The 14997-nt window shown below is 47.6% G+C and overlaps 1 protein-coding gene across 1 annotated transcript; it reads left to right on the plus strand.

The window, feature by feature from the left end:
• The first annotated feature begins 1475 nt into the window (after nt 1–1475).
• LOC125709860 (actin-related protein 3) lies at nt 1476–13188 on the plus strand. Its single transcript, XM_048978826.1, has 12 exons — nt 1476–1698; nt 6009–6064; nt 7396–7520; nt 7715–7825; nt 8469–8564; nt 8883–8990; nt 9084–9227; nt 11706–11879; nt 12076–12168; nt 12281–12406; nt 12518–12601; nt 12977–13188. The coding sequence occupies exons 1-12, from the start codon at nt 1655–1657 to the stop codon at nt 13070–13072; spliced, it is 1257 nt and encodes a 418-aa protein (XP_048834783.1). The 5' UTR covers nt 1476–1654; the 3' UTR covers nt 13073–13188.
• Nucleotides 13189–14997: the final 1809 nt, after the last annotated feature.

Consider the following 14997-nt stretch of genomic DNA (forward strand, 5'->3'; position numbering starts at 1 on the left):
GATAAGATGGATTCACAATAACACATTAATACACAAATTAAATGGCCTGAATTTGACATCTAAGTTCTTAATTAGCAGCTTTACGATTACCACAACCTGATTATATTAAGTTAAATACTAATCATCTGACTGTGTAATTAAGTGGTTGGTTTGCACCAAAATTAGTAGCAAATCAAAGGCGCATTATTTCCTGGAGTGAGCTCTCGCATATAGATTTGTTCCCCAACTCATCAAAAGTATGAATGTGGCTCAAACAAATCTTATCGACTGTGACATATTCATTATCAAGGCTCAGTGGAAGAACTTTGACGTTCATTACATCTACATTTACAGTGCAGTTTTCCATTCTTGATCTGTTATTTACTGAACACTTGATTTATGTTGTGTATTCCGCGTTACGGTTTTATTAAAGTGGTTAGATGATTCCTACTGCATTGTGTCCTGTAGTCCAATTCTGTATTATATTTAAATAACACACATCCTCGGCTGTGTACCGTATTTATTCTGTATAGTGTAGTTTTTATCTTATTTTTCTTTGCTCACTACAGACACCAAGGTGCACCAGGAATTTCCAGAGGTGCAACTGCATGACAATAAAGACACTGCTCTGTTCTATTCACTGTGAATAACCCTGAAACTACAGAGATGCAGGTTAAACAGGAAGTGGAGAGAACAGCTCTGCTGCGCGGCTTTAAGAACAAGCGGCCTGTGACCAAGAAGGAACAGGAACAGGAAGTGGGCCGTACATCATGCTAGTGATCTCAGTTTCCTGCAAATACACACAGATTTACATATATGAGGAATGCACTGATCACACCCTATATATGGAGTCCAAAAGAAGTCAGGCTTTTGTAGACTGGTGTCTATTCTTGGTTTTGCACACTGGCAGATGCGATTTTAGGGACTCTGGGGGCCCTAAGTAAACAAACTCCATGGGGCCCTCCACCTCCCCCTCCGTGAGTAATGGTAAAAAAAATTACTGTTAAGTTTAAAATAATAATATAAACAAAGATAATTTAATAAACACAAGACATTCATTTTCACTTTTTGCGAAAACAGATTACACAAATAAGACAAACTTTCCGTTGCAATGTAGTATTTAATTGGCTTCCCTCGGGGGCCCCTCCCAGCTCGAGGGCCTCCTCCTGCCCGCTCTGTCTCAGCACCTCCGCACACTGTCGTCTATATATGGTCATGTGGCTCATTTTCCATTGCAATTTTATACATTTATTTCGGCATTTGATGTGTGTAAATCGGCGGAACCCAAACTAAAGCTGGCTCCTGGCGATGCTGCATGAGGGACCCCGGGTGGGATGAACCTTCTTCCCTTCCTTCGTCCTGGGCAGCGCTGCCTCCGCCACGCCGTAGCTGACTCGTCCCCGGCCCTCCCTCTCTGTCCCCTCCCCCGATCCCGCCCTCCATGCCGAGCTGATCCGCCCCCGCCCCGTCGCGGCTGACGCGTCCTCGGTCCCGCCGCCGCCTGCGCGTCCTCCGGCGTCAGCCATCTTGCCACTCCCTGCGCTCAGAGGCTCGCATTGCGGAAGGAGGAAGCTCGGCTTGACGGCGCATCGGCGGTTCCGCCTCTGGCTGCTCGGCTCGCACCGTCGTTCTTGCCGTCCTTTTCGCCGTTCGCGTTGCCGTCTGATCCCCGGAGATGGCAGGACGATTGCCGGCTTGCGTGGTGGACTGCGGCACCGGGTAAGGCGCCCCGAAGCTGCGCACCGCTGCGTGTGGGATCCGGAGCCGGTTCCGCCGCGAAAGGCAGGGTGTGGATTCCGAGCGGACGTGCAGAACTGCAGCCTGTCCGCTTCTCTTTCTTTCTTTCCTTCTTTCTCTCGTTCATTCGCCTTGAAATACCGGTCCCGGCCTGGCCGATGAAACGGGCAAGGCACCATCTCCGGACCGGGTTATTTGCTGAAAGGGAGCGTGTCTAAGCGGCCGGCGGCCCCACTGCACGGCCGGGGCTCCTTCCTGTCGGCCGCTTCATTTCTTTCCCTTTCTCCGGTGTGCATGATGGAGGAAGCAGGCCATCTTTGCGGCTGATAGACGCTTACAAGGCGGCCGGCCTCCAGAGCGAGCGGGGGTGGGGAGCTCCAGCTTCGGCCTCGGCCTCATATTTACCGTCTCTGGTCGGAGGCCCTCGGTGTCTCACCATCCGTCACCATCATGACCACCATCTCCGGCATCATCATCGGCACCATCAGTGCACCGATCGCGTCCGTCCATCGCGGAAACCCGGACGGGGTGTCCGGAGTGAGTCCCGGAAAGATGCCCAGCTCCTTTCATTTGCTCTAATTTGCGTTTCTGCTGGTTATTGGAAAAAGTGAATTGATGAGATACTAAATTATCTTAGGGTTGAATGTACCCTGTTATTACGTTGCCGTTAGGTTTTTTAATGTGCACTTTGCAAGACTGCCAGCTCTCACGCATCTGGCATAACACACATTCAAGCAAAAGGTCTTCCAGCAAATCTATATTATTCCATTATGAACCTAAAATTAGCTACATTGGGAAGCGCTGGGGTAATTTGCAAACCCTGCAGACTAAATGCAAGGTAATACAACTGTTACATATAAATATGCTTAAATGTGTGTGCAGATTTGTCTCAGATTGAAAATCTCACGCCAGCCAACTGACCAAAGTCAGCAACCCTGGTCAGGTGAGATCATCTCGGATAACAGAAGCTTGCCTCTCTTACCGCTTCATCATGACTGTTTAAAGAGTGACATATTTCTTTGACATATTTAGATGTGTTTTTAGGATAGTTAAAGCACGTTTCCATCATACAGGTGGAAATCTGGTTATGTTTGATTTGCCTGTATGGGGCTATGCTTATCCACATGTAGCAAATTCTGGAGCGTACTTCTCTGTGCCAGACACAGCGGGGGGTGTGCGCTCCTCAGAGGAGGCGCTGCACTGATCAGTGTCTCTCATGGTAGCCCCTTGACATCTCATCGAAACATCTCACATGTGCAGATACTGCCTGCTGCCCTGAAATCTTATCCAAAGGTCAGTTCTCTTTGCCAAATGGGTCGATGTGCATGAAAGCGTAAGAACAGTGTATTTGCATGTATATGGGTAAGCTACTTGTTGGGTCTTGTGCTGGTATGAAGTATTGGAACAGCAACCAAGATGATGAATGGGCATTCAACAGTCTGGGGGTCCCTGAAAGGGGGGGAGGGGGGTGTTAATTCCAAGGGCCCCTGAGTGAATAGGGCCCTAAAAATGTTGGGACGTAATTGGATAGGTCTGTGATACTTTCATGGGGCCCAAAATCTCTAGTGGCCCTCTTGCAGGAGGCCCATGGTGTGCTTGCTGTTTTGAACTGTGTGCATCGCCGGAGCAGGTCGGCAGCAGACCTGAGCCCTTCACTGCTCCGCCGCTGACCACAGGCGTGAGTCATAAGGCATGAGAAAACGTCTGAAATGTGACCCAAATGGAAATCCTGCTTTTAAAAGCAAGAACGTTTTAGGACGGAATGGACGTGGCACTTGCCAGCGAAGGACTGAAAATAACAGAAGAAATTGTGTCTCATATGTCCAAATGGCTGCTTTGGCAGGATGCTGAAGGTGATGCAGTGTGGCTGCAACTGTGCCAGTGGCAACCTGCAGAAAAACTGCAAGCAGGGTGGGGAGAAGCATCTACCATTTTTTTCGGGGGGGAGCGAGGTAGATGCCGAAAATCTCTGATTATAACAGCTGTTATAGCAGTGCGGTGTAACATGAAACATTAACAAATACTTATGTTGTCTTGTGTTTCTGGGCTACAGTCACCTTTGAATAATTATAAATCTTCCAGCAGCCTGACTGTATTTCAAGGTGGACTCCTCCCCTGGCTAACTTTTCCTGCTGTTTAGCTATGGGGCCAGTGTATGGAGTCGTCTTTACAGTTCAAGTGTGACTTTTTATATATAAATGAAGAATGCCTATTAAAGTTAACAAGCTAACTCTGTTGTAATTGGCCCTTGAGTCTAGTTCCCCTATTTTGTCAGCAGAATCTAATTTTATGCGTTGAAGTGGATTTCTTCTGCATTTCTGGAGGTTAGGTCTTCAGAGCTCGAAGCTTGTCACCTTGTCAGCCATTCCATAACCACCGTTTTCCACCGGGCCCTCCTGTGTTACAGTTTTGGTGCCAAATCTCATGGTTTTTAGATCCATTTGCCATCTCACCATGACTCACTAAATTTTGCAGGTCTTCAGGTTGCCCATCTCGCTGTGTTCACTACGGGTAGGCTGAAATGTATGTCTCTTAGCACATAGGAGGGGTTTGCTCACAAAGCCTCATTCGGCTCGTGGAAAAGAGGAACGTATTTAACGTGGCCTTTCCCAATGGCCAAGTTCCTTTTACTCTGCGGAGCAGTTTTGTACAAACAAATACATCTCAGTTTACTGGCTGCCACTGTGACTGGACATGTCCGACCGTAAGACCATGGTCATCTAGTTGTCGGGCAGAATTGTGGATGTTACGGAAAGTGACTAATGGCTCTGCTATGTCTCCCTGCAGTTTGATTTAGCTATGTGGCCGGTGCATGTGTGTCTTACAGTTCAAATGTTCAAAAATGAAAGATATAAACGGAATCTCTAAAAATGGGTTTATAATTTACAAAAAACTTAAGTGATGTTAGACTATATCAACTTGTTCCAAAAGTATTTCTTGACGGTTACTTTGTTCCTGTAATAGTTGAACTCATGTTGTTATGGTTCACACCCACGTAGCACCGTCATTTCCGTGAATAAATGCTTATCTGACAGGACTCTTAACACACCTGCCCCGCCCAGTTTGTTTGCATTGTACCTGGGTTTTATGAAATCTGATTGGCTGTTTACCTGTCAGTCAAACCGGGGTTGAAGGAGGAGGGGTCACGTCTGTCATGGGATGGTAACAGTGTTCGTGAAGGTTTCTCCTTGGGTCTAGCAGGAAGGCTGTGGATCGGACGCTCGCCTCCCCGTGGTGCCGGATCGCGGTGCTGTGCAGCTACAGGCTTGTCGGAGCAGGTCAGCCGAGCGACTGGCTGGTATTTACTCTGGAATGCGGCCTTACTCCTGCTTGAGCTGGGCTGTCCTAAGGGCTCGCAGACGCTTAACTCCACGTTACAGCCTGGCTCTCCCCTTCCTATCGCCGCTCCCACTGTCTTCCCCTCTGTGGCTTCACCACCCCCTTGTTCCCGCCCCCCCAACCTACGCCTGACCTGAGCATACAGGTGCACTTTGCGTTATATTCTGGTCGAATGGAAATCTTAGCAACTGAGAGGTTCACGTTTTCCCGAACTCTCTGCGGTGATTCATATTCATGATCGTGAGTTTGAGGTCACAGCTGGGTAACATGTGGTAGACAGACACGTCTGGATGGATGTAAATGCAGTTTTCCCCTTGTACAGAATCGTGTCGGTAAGGCGGCAGATTTTTCGATGATTCCCTTTGTGCTTCTGTATAAATCCTAGGCCTCCCCGTTCTGTCTCACTGCAGATCAGGCTGTTTTGAGTACTTTTTTTTTTTTTTTTTTGCTGAATCAGCCCATTTCCGCGGGGTCATCTTACGTTCTGTGGTGATTCCTGCTTCCTCTGCGCCTGGCCGTCTCGCTGGAGTTCAGACCACCAAGCCGCGGGTTTTATAAAAATTTGCAGCAATGATTGAAAAGATACTTGCATAACTGCTGGGAAGCCGTGGAAATTTTGCAGAGACCCGGTATATGATCCTGGTATGATAATCTACCGATTTCTCTTCAGATGTACAGTCGGACAGCGTGGCGGGCGTGTGGAGGGCGAAGAGTGTTCCCCCCCCCCCATACTGTGTGAGGGCGGGGCCTATGTAATGGTGAACTGGTGTGATGTTCATGGTGTGCCATCGTCTCGAGTTCCTTGCCTGTTTTGCCACCTCGCTGAATGCTGATGAAGGTCAGCTGTCCCAGGTCGTCATGGTGGTGGTCATTGTGGTGGTGGTCATGGTGGTGGTCGTCATGGTGATGCTGCGCCTGCATCAATATCTGAATGCTCTCTTGTTCTTTTTCAGATACACGAAACTCGGATATGCTGGTAACACAGAGCCTCAGTTCATTGTTCCATCATGTGAGTATTTCTCTCTTAGGGTTTTTACAAGTTTGTTAATAATTTATAAGTGGGGCTTTGCTGAGGGTTTTGTTTTGTTTCCTGTACACCGGAAGAAGAAGGATAAGCCTGGACTGTAAGATCTAAACCGGTTTTGTTATCCAGATGAGTATGTGCAGGGGTGCCCCCCCCCCCCCCCCCCGGGGGAAAGTGCGGAAGTTCGGCTGGCCCTTTCATTTCTGTGTAAATTCTTGACAACATCAGTAGCAGAGTCCAGTTGGTCTGTGCGTGTGGTGTGCTTCATATTCCCATAGCCTGCCGACAACCTGTCAGTCCAGTTGACCAAACACGAGTCCGTTTGCTGGTCATCGGTTTATCGGCAAAATAAATTCAGCTGACAAACATCTGTGAACATTCGTTCGTCTGTGAACAAGTTTTCGAATGTGCTACCCTCATCCCATTTGGCAGTAGTGTGTCACAAACATTTTTTAGATGATAGAAAATAATTCATGTTCAGTGAGCCTGTTTAAAAGAACTTGCCGTTAAGCTAAGTAAAGACCATGCTTCGAAAACGTTGCGATAAAAGGCTCCTTTTGCGGCAGAACCCTCTGACTAATTTCTCTGTATTTTCATGCTCATTTATGTACTCTGTGTGTCCTTGTCGTGCTCACTGATGGCCAGTTTCCACGGTGATCTCAAACACACAGATGTCCTTATGGAAATACAGGAAGTCCTTAACGCTGACTGAGAGCTTTTTAAATCAGGAATAAATCAGCCCTGCTCAGCGTGAGGGGACCTTGTCTCCTGGCCATGCCAGTACCCCCCCCCCCCCCCCCCCCCCCCATTTCTCCCTCTGTCCTGCTGTCACTTCCTGCCTGCCTCCCATAATAAAACCATTGTTTTGGAACCCAGAACAAACATGGATAAATTAATATTTTTGTGTGCTTCAGTCTTGGTTCACCCAGGGATGGAATATCGAGAGACAGAGAGGAGTCTGTGTTAATGTTTAATCTCCTGTTACAGCAAAGGCTGCTTTAGTGAAGGAGGCTAAACGAACATGACTGGGCAGTGTTTCTGCTCTGTATGAATAATGACTATGCAGATGAACAAAGGCATCGAGCCTTTGAATATAAATAAATTAAGCGGTTTGCACTCTTTGGGCTATTGCAGCGCTGTCGTGTCTCGACAGTTAGATATTAGCGCGCTGGTCTGCAAGTAGCCACGTCAGAGGATGGGCTGAGTGCAGACCTGCTGATGATGGATAAAATGCAGGCATCCCAGCCCGTTGTAAGAGGGAGACAGAGGAGTCGCTGTCCCCGCAGCCGTGTGACACTCCTGTTCGCGATTTTCAGGCATCGCCATCAAAGAGACGGCCAAGGTGGGGGACCAGGCCCAGAGGAGGATGATGAAGGGAGTGGACGACCTGGACTTCTTCATCGGGGATGAGGCCATTGACAAGCCCACTTATGCAACGAAGGTACTGCCCCCCCCCGCCCCTAGAGGATGCTGGTACGGTCCAGGGCCCCGTATGAGAGTGGGGTCTGAGAGTGACTGGGAAACCGAACAGGCTTCCTGTGCAGAGCTTATTAGTGCTTTTTAAAAGGAGCTTCTAGGAAGCCGTTCCTACAAACTAAGCACAACGGTGTCTGTCGCTGTGCCTTGTGTCCACAGTGGCCCATTCGCCATGGCATCGTGGAGGACTGGGACCTCATGGAAAGGTTCATGGAGCAGGTCATCTTCAAGTACCTGCGCGCTGAACCGGAGGACCATTACTTCCTGTTGGTATGGAGGGGCAGGCCTATGGGGGTGGAGATAGGTCTTTGTTTTAGATTGCAATCAGAGGACACAGCGTTTACATTTAACCTGAAGTGTAAGGGATTCTTTCTCATGCGAATCGAACTCGCATCATATTTAATACTTCAGATGACTCCGGTGGGAGTTCGGCAGACGTATTTGGTTGTTCTGTATCCATAATAAAAGCTGCTTGCTCATTTAAATTAGGCTCTTTCATTGCGATTGGGTTTTACATGTTAATGAGATTTAGTGCAGCTTAAAACAATAGTATCGAAAACTGAAGCAGACACTGGAGAAGGCATAATTTCTCTGCTCAGTTAATTATTATGAAATATTACTAATGAGGCCACATATTCCATTTATGCTTATTCATGCACTTAACTTATATATTTGTAGTACCTACTTCTGCTTAGTCTGCTTAGTGTCATGGGCTCCCCCCTAGTGAGCCAGTCTGCATTGCCCCACCCAGCCTGCTTCAGTTCCTGCTGTGAGCCACTGTGTGCCATGTGAGCAGGTCTGAATACCGAGATCTCCTCCCTTAGCAGAACGGGCCCTCTAACTCAGCCTGAAGCTTGTGCTGTGCTCCCCAGCCTGACCCGTGATAATCCTCTGTTCCTGCCCTCCCCTGCAGACCGAGCCTCCCCTGAACACCCCAGAAAACCGGGAGTACACGGCCGAGATCATGTTCGAGTCTTTCAACGTGCCGGGTCTGTACATCGCAGTGCAGGTACGTGTCTGCCTGTCAGTGGGCCCCGCTGGGTGATCTGGCAGCCATGTTTAAAGCCGTAATTAGAAATGCGTGTGTCAGACATTTGTGTGGCACTCTGTACTGCCCGGCCCTCAGTGTGAGGCTGTAAATGTGGGGCAGTGTGAGTGAGGTGAGTGCGATTTTTCCCATTCAGATGCTCTGGCCTCTTTAACTGACAGCTTAAACAGCCAATCACGGTCAGACTCTCTGGCCTGCTTCGTGGTCAGGCACTCTGGCTACTTGACTGACAGCTTAAACAGCCAATCATGGTCAGAGACAATGCTGTTTCCTTTTCAGGCGGTCCTCGCCCTGGCAGCCTCCTGGACCTCCAGGCAGGTGGGGGAGCGCACGCTGACTGGGACGGTCATAGATAGCGGTGATGGTGTCACCCACGTCATACCTGTGGTGAGTAGCAATGTCCCCCACCCAAAACACCATGCCCCTCCCCCGACAGCAGTCGCTAACCTGTCCTTGTGTGTGTTTTTTCCATCCATCCAGGCGGAGGGCTATGTGATTGGCAGCTGTATAAAGCACATTCCCATCGCGGGCCGTGACATCACCTACTTTACCCAGCAGCTCCTGAGGGAGAGGGAGGTGGGGATTCCCCCGGAGCAGTCGCTGGAGACTGCAAAAGCCGTAAAGGTACACCAGCCTCTCTGGAATGTGGAATCCTATCTGCCTGTGGTATCTATACCTGTCTGCAGCCATAATGCCTGCTCAGAGTTGGGCTTAGTGCTTAATCATATTCTTCATGTGTGTAATCTTTTGCGGGTGTATTATCCATGCACCACAAGGGGGTGCTATTGCTCCAGTTCCTCTGGTACAGTAATTGGGACCTAGTACAGTTCAGGGTTACATGCTGTGGATCAGATGTCAAACAGGTGATCCGAATTCTGTTTTCTACCTGAATGGCACCGGTGTTAATCCCAGTGCCGTGACCAGATTCCCCAATCAGGCTGGCTAATCGCTCCCCGAGTTAGACTTGACTTGCATCCTCCTCAGAAAAGACTGTGTGTGGTGGAATCATGAGTTGTGTATCAGTGGGGTTGAATCTCTACCATAGTGCCAGTTTTGGTGAGTCGTTCGCCACCATGTGACCACGAAGGCAGCTGTACCTGAAGGCGGTTATTAATTATTAACATATAAAACTTCAAAACTTCTGCTAAAATCACCCCATTTTTTTCAGGAACTATGTAGTACACCCTTGTATTATTAGACTCGACCACTAGCGCACCACCTATAGCTAATCAATGTGTCATTGACTTTTTTTTAATCTAAGTTAAGAGAGCTGGTGGTTAAATTTAACAAATACTCGGAATGGCTGGGGTGCCCCTGAGGAGAGGTTTGGGAACTGAAGCCATGTTCATCTCGCCGTCCAGCAAGAGAGATTCTTACAAGTTTTTATTGTTATTCTTAATCTGCACATGTTCTAATATTAAATTATGTTTTTTGTTCTGAGTGAACGTGCACTTACGACCCAGATAAAAAGCTTTACGTTTCTTCTGACTTGCTAAGACTTTTGCACAGTGGAGTGTGTATTGCCTCTCTCCTTTTCCTGCCATCCACATTCATCTAGCGAGATGTTTCAGACGCACCCGACTTCACGCCCATTTAATGTTTGACCCCCAACGTCGACGCAGTGGCGTCTCCTGGAGCGACGTCATTTACGCTCTTCACGGGGGACTAAAGGCCGAGCCACCCTTGGCTTTCAGAAACACGCTACTCAGCCGCTTTTGTTTCCATTAACATTGTGTTATGTCTTAATTGGGTCGTTAATGTGTTTTTTAGTAAGGGGGCAGCAAATTATGCTTGTAAAATCTCAGATGGTGATTGTAGACGTATAGCACTTAAATATTTTTATTCTCTTAGTACCACAAGGTCAGCTCTGGCTCTCGTAATATACTATTAATAAGGAAATGTAATGCTGCTGGCCAGGCCTTGATACGGCTAGAGAATGAAGAGGCTGGGGGGGGGGGGCATTGGTTTGGCCAGTGCAGATCAACGGAAAGGCTCCGGAGTGAGGAACGTGCCCGGCTTTGCTGAGACGAGGCCTGTCCTGAGTTCGCAGGCCTGCCTTGTGTTAGGGTGGACGGTGGGAACGAGGTCATGACTCGCTTCGCTTGAGCCGCAGGCAAGATATCTGAAGGGATGCATCGGGGCGTCGAGGAACCGCTGCTGATGGGGAAGCAGGTTTCTGGAAGCGTGTTGTCAAACGAGACTCATTTCTCAGGCTTTTTGAATCCGCAACACTGAAGCCTTTGCTGGTGTTAGGCTTTGTTGTGCGATACATTCAGCTGCCTGTCTTATACGATGCTTCCCTTGGTTGTTGAACTTCGCGAGGCTGGTAGGAGGTGGTGTATTAAGGCTGAATTACCATGGTTACATGCTGGATTGGCCCTGTTTTGCCTTGGTGCCTCAGAGAAAAAGCTGTTAAGCCAGAATGTATGGCCTTTGATGGGGCTGTGTTCTAACAGGGAAGCCCCGGGCTTGGTTGAAATTTAGGTTTGACACGGTCAGGGGGTTTATAGGATCGAATCCTGCCAACGGCACGGTTTAGGGGGTTTATGAGGTCTAATCCCCCTGAGTATGCAGCTGTTGTAATTCGCATCGTCAGTTTAAATAAATCTCATATGGGACTGGGTGTTGGGATTGACGCAAATTTGGAAATCCACGTGGTGTAATTTTCAACTGATGGCAATGACCCTTTTGTAAAGGGAAAGTCATGAAGCGTCTGGGGAGAAAAAGTACAATTTGTTTTTTTTTTTTTTTTTTGTTTTTTTGTTTTTTGTATTTCTTCGACTGACCAGCAGAGGTCAGCGTTGCGGCGTCAGTTACTGTTGAGTTCCAGGTTTTGCATTCTGTTTAGCAGTCATACGTATGACAGGCAAATTATTTTGCATAGCAACAAAGTTGAAGAGAAATGCATGACAACAAACAATTTAATGTCGATTCTCTTAAACTAATTTGTCATGTCAAACTCTCTAGTCACTTTAAGACGCCGTTTAGATTTCATGTTACGCCTATCGTGTCGGTCCCATGGCATACACATAGCAGGACGTAGCACAAGGAATTGTAAACTATTGCTGATGGTAAGTCTCCTGGTTTTGCTTTTAATCGCAGGAGCGCTTCAGCTACGTCTGCCCAGATTTAGTGAAAGAATTCAACAAGTATGACACGGATGGGTCCAAGTGGATCAAGCAGTACACAGGGCTCAACGCCATCAGCAAGAAGGAATTCACCATCGACGTGGGCTATGAGCGTTTCCTGGGGCCGGAGATCTTCTTCCATCCAGAGGTACCCAGCTGTGGCGGATGGGCTTTGGACAGTCATGCTTATGCGGAAAGATGTCTGTGTTGTTTTCGGTGATAGAGGCACAGTACTTGGAAGTCTAGATCCTGTAGCTGGGCCCAGCATGCCTATAGATGATAAAAGGGAACCCAGATGGGTGAATCCTTGGGTTTCATCCAGCCTCTCCATGAATTTCTTGCAGTTTGCCAACCCTGACTTCACTCAGCCCATATCGGAGGTCGTTGATGAGGTGATCCAGAACTGCCCCATTGACGTCAGGCGCCCTCTGTACAAGGTAAATCGCCCCTCATCCCGAGATAGCTGGCGGGAACGCGGGTGCCGATTTGGAAGGTCTTCGTATGAAGCGTCGTGCACGTAGCTCAGCTTGCTGTCGCCGTGTCTCGCAGAACGTCGTCCTTTCTGGAGGCTCCACTATGTTCAGGGACTTCGGCCGCCGTCTGCAGAGGGATCTGAAGAGGACGGTGGACGCCCGACTGAAGATGAGCGAGGAGCTCAGTGGCGGAAAGCTGAAGGTAGGGTGCTGTCCAGCCTGATGATGGCGGTAGAGACTCTGCAGCTGGCATCCAGTTGGAGCTGTGCTGTCTCTCGCTCAAGCCCGTGTCTTTCTGTGCTTTTGTTTGCAGCCCAAGCCTATTGATGTCCAAGTCATCACTCACCACATGCAGAGATACGCTGTGTGGTTTGGAGGATCCATGTTGGCTTCTACTGTAAGTTTCAGCCTGAGTTTGTGGCCCCACAGTGTGATTTCGACAGTATAAATAACTCACTTTAAGACTTTTGGTTTTGTGAAAGTCTACTGATGACCTGCACGTTTTTAATTAAGCTTGTAGTTTGATTCTACTTTAATGCAGGGCTATTCAGCTCTGAAATACAGGCTGTGTTTTTAGTTCTCCTAGGTAGTTTAATAGTTTCTGATTCTGATTGGCTAGAGGCTTCATTCCGGGCTCATAGGTAAAGGAGAGCTGGAAAATCAGCGGTACTCGGCCCTTGAGGGTTGTGAGTCGCAATTAATGACTTAACTGAAGAAATCTGTGGAAAGATAAGCGCGACATACAGGTGGTGACTCTTGCTTTCCTGGCCAGCCGGAGTTTTACCAGGTGTGCCACACCAAGAAGGACTACGAGGAGGTGGGGCCTAGCATCTGCCGTCACAACCCTGTGTTCGGAGTGATGTCCTAAACGGCTTGCGGGGCTCGCCTGGAGACGGCTGCTGGAGGGTCCTCTCATGCTTCAGGTTCTCTGTTGCTAGGGACGAGCCTCAAGCCCCAAAATACACATCAAGGACCGTAAGGTTTCTAAATCAGAACAGAACCTAATGCGAATCAGGCTGGGAAATTGTAGCAGAAGTTCTCTCCGGTGCGGAAAATGGTTTCTAAGCCAAAACTAGATGTTTATTCTTCACTTCTGCAGAGATACATTTGGGTGGAAAAAAAAAAGTGATAATGGTCAATTTCTAAAGTACAGTGTTTGGTAAATGGAAAAAATGTGCTGTTCTCTTTTCTTTTTATAATTTTGTACATCCAGATCCGTACAGGGTTCAAATATATTTGCGCATCTGCTCTGCCTCCCCCCCCCCCCCCCCCGCCACTCCCCCAAGTGCACTGTTCTGTCTGCAGGATGAGAATTTTATATTTCATACGACGTTTTTATACATAAACCTGGGGATGTCTGGAGACCTAAGATGTGACCAACAGTAATATGGTTGTAATTCCTGAATAGATGTGCTTTTTCTTCCTGTATTTGAATTTCATCCCCCCCCCCCCCCCCCCCCATTAAGACCACTCGTTAAGGGCTCCAGTACGTGTTCTGCATCGTTAACATACTCATGGGGCTGACTGCTTCGACTTGGCCTCTTTTCTTTATTTTTTAAATCTGCTAGTAGTCCTCTCTTGTTTTGCTGCAGACTTGATACTAAGCAAAAAAAAAAGATACCGATGATAATGATAAAATTTAAACATTAAGAGGCAAATGTTTAAGAGAACTGAGTTCTGTAATTAATTCCGCAGAATGTTCTAACGAAGGCATTCGGTTACTTCGCTTCTTGATGCTTCATCTTCCTCTTCAGGTTGGCATTAAATATCAGTCGTTTGAAGAGCCCCGTTGTCATTCCGATTGGACCGTGTGTCAGCGATTAAATCCTCGCCAGGCCAGAAATGCTTTTTGTCCCTCTTGTGTGAAAAAGAACAGCTCCGGCCATCTAAATGCAGAGTGAGGAACATCTTGAAAACATCCACCTGTATGCTGCCATTCCGAGAAGAGATTAAATTTGTTCAACTTTGCTCCCCAGCCTGTGCGTCTGCTTTTATCCTCGACTTTAAGCGCGTCGCACACTAAACCTGCCCCTGGACCCTGTTGCGTTTTGTCATTTCAAGCGTGCGAGTGTCAGAGCATTGAAAAGCTTTTATGCAGACAGACAAAACTCTGAACTCATCCTAATTTTTCTAAACCTTGTAATTAGTTAGTGAAACTTTATTCATCTCCTTGAGGGTCGTCGTTTTGCTTGCGCCTGCTCTCCAGGAGACATACAGACACAGAGGTGAGAGCTGGTTTGGGGTCACAGCACAGGACCAGCTGTGTCCCTGGAGCTGGGCATCAAGGGTCTTGGAGTTCTAACGAGGGGTGTTCAGTTCAGAAGGATAGACTTGGTTGATTTAAAAGCAGACATTAACCGCAATATGTGAAACTAGTATTTATAACTAGTTATAACTATAATATTGTCCTCTTCACAGGACAATAGCCTTGTGCTCTTGTCGGCGTAATTGCAAATTATGTGTGGAACTGTAAACTGTCAGGAAGCACATCTGAGATGAGCGTACAGGAAATGTGTTAATATTTTAATAGTGTGATTCCACCTGGTGTTTTTTCTCGAAGATTCGTTCACTCGGATTCATCAGTCAGGGAGCAGAAAATGGTCTTATAGGCTGCTTATGTACTCCAATTGAACATGTCACATGCTAAGTACTTCTGCAAATTATCAATCTCGCGTTGTCTATACGTCGGTTTGTCCTGAAGCAAAGCAAAATTAAACGCGAATAAAAAAAACAAGGTTCAACCTGTGAAGAATTTGAAACAGTATGATGACTAATTTAATTTAGGCAGGAGGA

The sequence above is a fragment of the Brienomyrus brachyistius genome, chromosome 16 (genome assembly GCF_023856365.1).
Source record: "Brienomyrus brachyistius isolate T26 chromosome 16, BBRACH_0.4, whole genome shotgun sequence".
Lineage (NCBI taxonomy): Eukaryota > Metazoa > Chordata > Actinopteri > Osteoglossiformes > Mormyridae > Brienomyrus > Brienomyrus brachyistius.